The sequence below is a fragment of the Notothenia coriiceps genome, unplaced genomic scaffold (genome assembly GCF_000735185.1).
Source record: "Notothenia coriiceps isolate Sejong01 unplaced genomic scaffold, NC01 NC01_scaffold00037246, whole genome shotgun sequence".
Lineage (NCBI taxonomy): Eukaryota > Metazoa > Chordata > Actinopteri > Perciformes > Nototheniidae > Notothenia > Notothenia coriiceps.
In genome coordinates, this window is record NW_011369947.1 from 566969 (window position 1) to 570676 (window position 3708).

Sequence of the window (3708 nt, forward strand, 5' to 3'; positions counted from 1 at the left end):
TTTATTTTCAAAAACAGACTTCACATACAATGAATAAATTAATTGCAATATTCAAACACAACTGTACAACCTTCATAACGATTTGACATTTTGGGTCGGGTGGCTCCCACTTAGAGTAGCCCGGTCCAACTGTCACCAACTACACAAACAGATGATTTGATGATGTCATATCATCTGCCACAATCCACTGAGGTACACAGAAACCTTTTCATTTCCACATTATACAGTACAAATAAATTATAGTCAACCATATTGTGCTTAACAGTGAAATAAGTTTTCAAAGAATGTTGACATTTAATAAATCACTGGCTGTTCAAGAAAAACACGTTTTATGGTTCCCTTAAAATAAGCTATATTTACCATGGAGACCTGAAGTGTGTGTGTGTGTGTGTGTGTGTGTGTGTGTGTGTGTGTGTGTGTGTGTGTGTGTGTGTGTGTCTCAGGCGTGAGACACAGGCAGGGAGGTCATGGCGTGGGCTGGCAGCAGCGGTTGAAACATTGATGGAGGGGAGTGTACTGCGGGCACACAGAGAGCACTGCAGTCATTATAAATTATATATAAATAGATCTTTATATTATATATTAAGACATTAGTAAAAAGCTTCAGCGTCATCATTAAGCCTCTCTTGTCTTTGTTCAAAAGTTTGATTGAAGATTGTATATGATTCACCTCAAAAATCAAATAAGTCCGGATTACTTGTTATGACTTTCCATAAAAATACTCAAAATGACAATGTGATATTTAATGAAACGGCAACCGTGGATTGAAATCAATTCAGGAACCTCTGGTTTCATTTAATTTCATGAGCAGCGATGGTTAGTGTGACCTGTGTACGTAGTCAATTATGTATGACCATTGTTGTTATGTTTTATATTCATCCTCCCAATTCAGATGTTGCACAATTCTCTTTATTCACTAATGCCATTTGAAGAAAGTTCCTTTTAAAAAATATTTGAACTGTATTTATTTTTCAATGATCATCTTATATCCTGACATTTTCAAAAAAGATCCTATGCTTTAATTTTTTCTTTGGACTAGATTTTTAAATATAACATCAAATCATTAGCAAATTAACTAAGCTGATATTTGTCTTTGGCTGGAGGGATACGTAACCACAATTTGGGAAACCTTTTTAAGTGCCTCTTGTCAGATAAACTCCTGTTTTAAAATAAACCAGATCAATATAATATTTCAAATATTAAAATATGAATTTGACATGTAGTTCTTTATAGTCAGCAGTGAACCACAGTACACCGTGTTAATGTCATGAAAAGGCTGGTGCTCACTGTCTATGAAGGAGTGTAGTGCAGAGAGCATTGACCCCTCCGGGCCCCCGTAGGCTGTGTACTGCAGCTCCTCGGGGGTGGGGGTGGGCTGCGAGAGGCGGCTGGACTGCAGCGAGGACATGGGGTTGCTGGAGCTGTGGTTGGGGCTCACGTGCTTCTTGTGGCGGGCTCGGCAGTTCTGGAACCAGACCTGTTAGTTAACGGGACAAACACTTTTTGTAGGATCATAAAAACAAACCATCAAACAATCTACCGTTCACACAAAACACATAAACCAAAAGACACACTGAGTCATTCCGTAAGCTTGTAAACTGCAGGACTTTAGCTCGCTGCCAAGAGATCTCAGACAGTGGAGGAGCTGCACCTGGTGAGTAAAACCATATGTCTATCAACTTTTACTAGCATTCAAAGTGAGTTTAAAGTCTCACAGCCATTGATCTGAAGCTGTGTGAGGCTGAGTAACTCTGTATAGTTTACATTATTTAATGATACACCTTATTTGAACACACTTACTTGTTTACCTTATTTTTTATGTAAATAACACAATTGAAAAATAGTTAATGTTCTGATTATTGCATATATGATAAACCTTGTGCCAGAAATAGAAAATAACTAAAAATATGTATTCACTTATTGTTTCAAAGTGTACATTTAAGGTATTCTTACTTATTATTGTATGCTGTATTGTTCTTCTGCACAACATGTCAGAAGGTCAAACATAGTTATTTGTTCAGCTTCATGTCAAGACTTTGTTGATTCACATTTGACATTTAAAAATATGAGATCAATTTATGAATAAAATGTGCTGTTTTTTTTTATTAAACTGCAGCAGAATATAGTTTTTGAAACATGCTTTACATTAAAAGAATTAGAATAAATGTTTTTATTTTGGTTTTCCTTAATGTTTTAACAACAAGATGGAGTTTCCATATTGCAAACTCCACCCCCCCTCAAGCTCCTCACTGACCTGTATGACTCTCCGGCTGAGACCCGTCTGCTCCGCCAGCTTCTGCAGCGTCTGAGCGTCTGGATTGTTGTCCTGAGCAAACTGGCCCTGCATCACCTGCATGTTCACAGGTAAAACAGAAACACGTCAATAACACACACATTAGCTTCGTTGGGGTGTGAGGAAATTAATATTTAAGAGCTGTGTAGAGATTTCAGCCACATTTGGTTTGTCACTACAGTTCACAAATCATGTTGTTATAGACAAAAATACAATTCTACAGAATAACGAGAATAAAAAATACTTTAATATTAGGGTTGACATTGATTTATAGTTGCCTGGATGCAACATAATACTTTATATCATTCAGTATTGTAAAGAAAGAAAAATACATAGTTTATTCAAATGTACATTATAACTATTTTTGTTTAATCCTCTGGAGCAACATTTTGATTACACAAATTTGAGATCAGGTGAATGTATTCGTGGGCTCATCAAATAATATATTATTCAGTGTTTTCCCAGCAGAATTGCATAATCATTGTTTATCTGTGAAAAGTGAGGATGGAGGTTAACCTGCAGCTGGTCGGCGGTGAAGCTGGTGCGCGCTCTCTTGGAGGGTTTGGGCTGGTTGATCTCCTGCTCGGTGGGCACAGCCCCCTCCATGTTTACAATGCTTCCTGCAACAATAAGAGCACGTCTCATATTAAAACATCTTCAAAAATGTAGCCGAAATATATATTTCCTTTAAATTATTTCTAAGTAGGCTATTTTAATTAGAGACCTTTACTAAAGAAATGAAATCAACCTACACAACATTTTGATGACTAATCGGTTAGTTGATTTAATCAAAAGGTAGGTTTTCTTTTACAAAGCATCATGAAACAAGACACACTTAACAAGGGATGTGATCATGCAGTAAGTGTCTTTGGAAGCTGTTCAACATAAAAAAGCATTTAGAAAAATAAACTGATCATTTATGGAATTATAATACAGTTGAAGTTGTTGAATAAAAAGAGCAGCATGCAATAACAATATTAAAAACCAAGTCATTAAAAACTATAACCAATCACTTCCATTTAAATAAATATTCTTGGGACATGAAGTTGTTGTAGGCTAAAATTATGCTTTTTTTCATTCAATCACATATACATTTAGTTAGTATATCTAAAAAAAAAATACATATTCAGTCTTCTTTTTTAGTGGTTTAAAGGAAAATAAATGACTGATATTTTTTTCAATAATAAAATACTTCTGTGATAAGGACATGGTTTTTCACAATAAAAGAAAACTGACAAAATAAAGTAACGTATTGGACTTTAAGTAATACTATTGCCTCTAGATGTGTTATAGACATAACGTAGAAAACAGGATAAGGACCGAGTCTCCCCCCTCCCCCCGGCCGGCTCACCCTTCTCCACGGCCCGCTTCAGGTTGTCCAGCATGCAGTCGTAGTGCACCCTGCAGAGCACCTT

At 36.2% G+C, this 3708-nt stretch overlaps 1 protein-coding gene across 1 annotated transcript in view; it reads right to left on the reverse strand.

The window, feature by feature from the left end:
* The window catches only part of LOC104965515 (LIM/homeobox protein Lhx8), a 6526-nt gene continuing 2818 nt past the window's right edge, over positions 1 to 3708 (reverse strand). The window contains 5 exon segments of the mRNA XM_010794473.1: positions 1 to 516; positions 1288 to 1477; positions 2255 to 2350; positions 2810 to 2913; positions 3645 to 3708. The exon segment at positions 3645 to 3708 is cut by the window's right edge and continues 31 nt beyond it. Of these exon segments, the coding sequence (XP_010792775.1) occupies positions 440 to 516; positions 1288 to 1477; positions 2255 to 2350; positions 2810 to 2913; positions 3645 to 3708 (531 nt within the window). The 3' untranslated portion in view covers positions 1 to 439.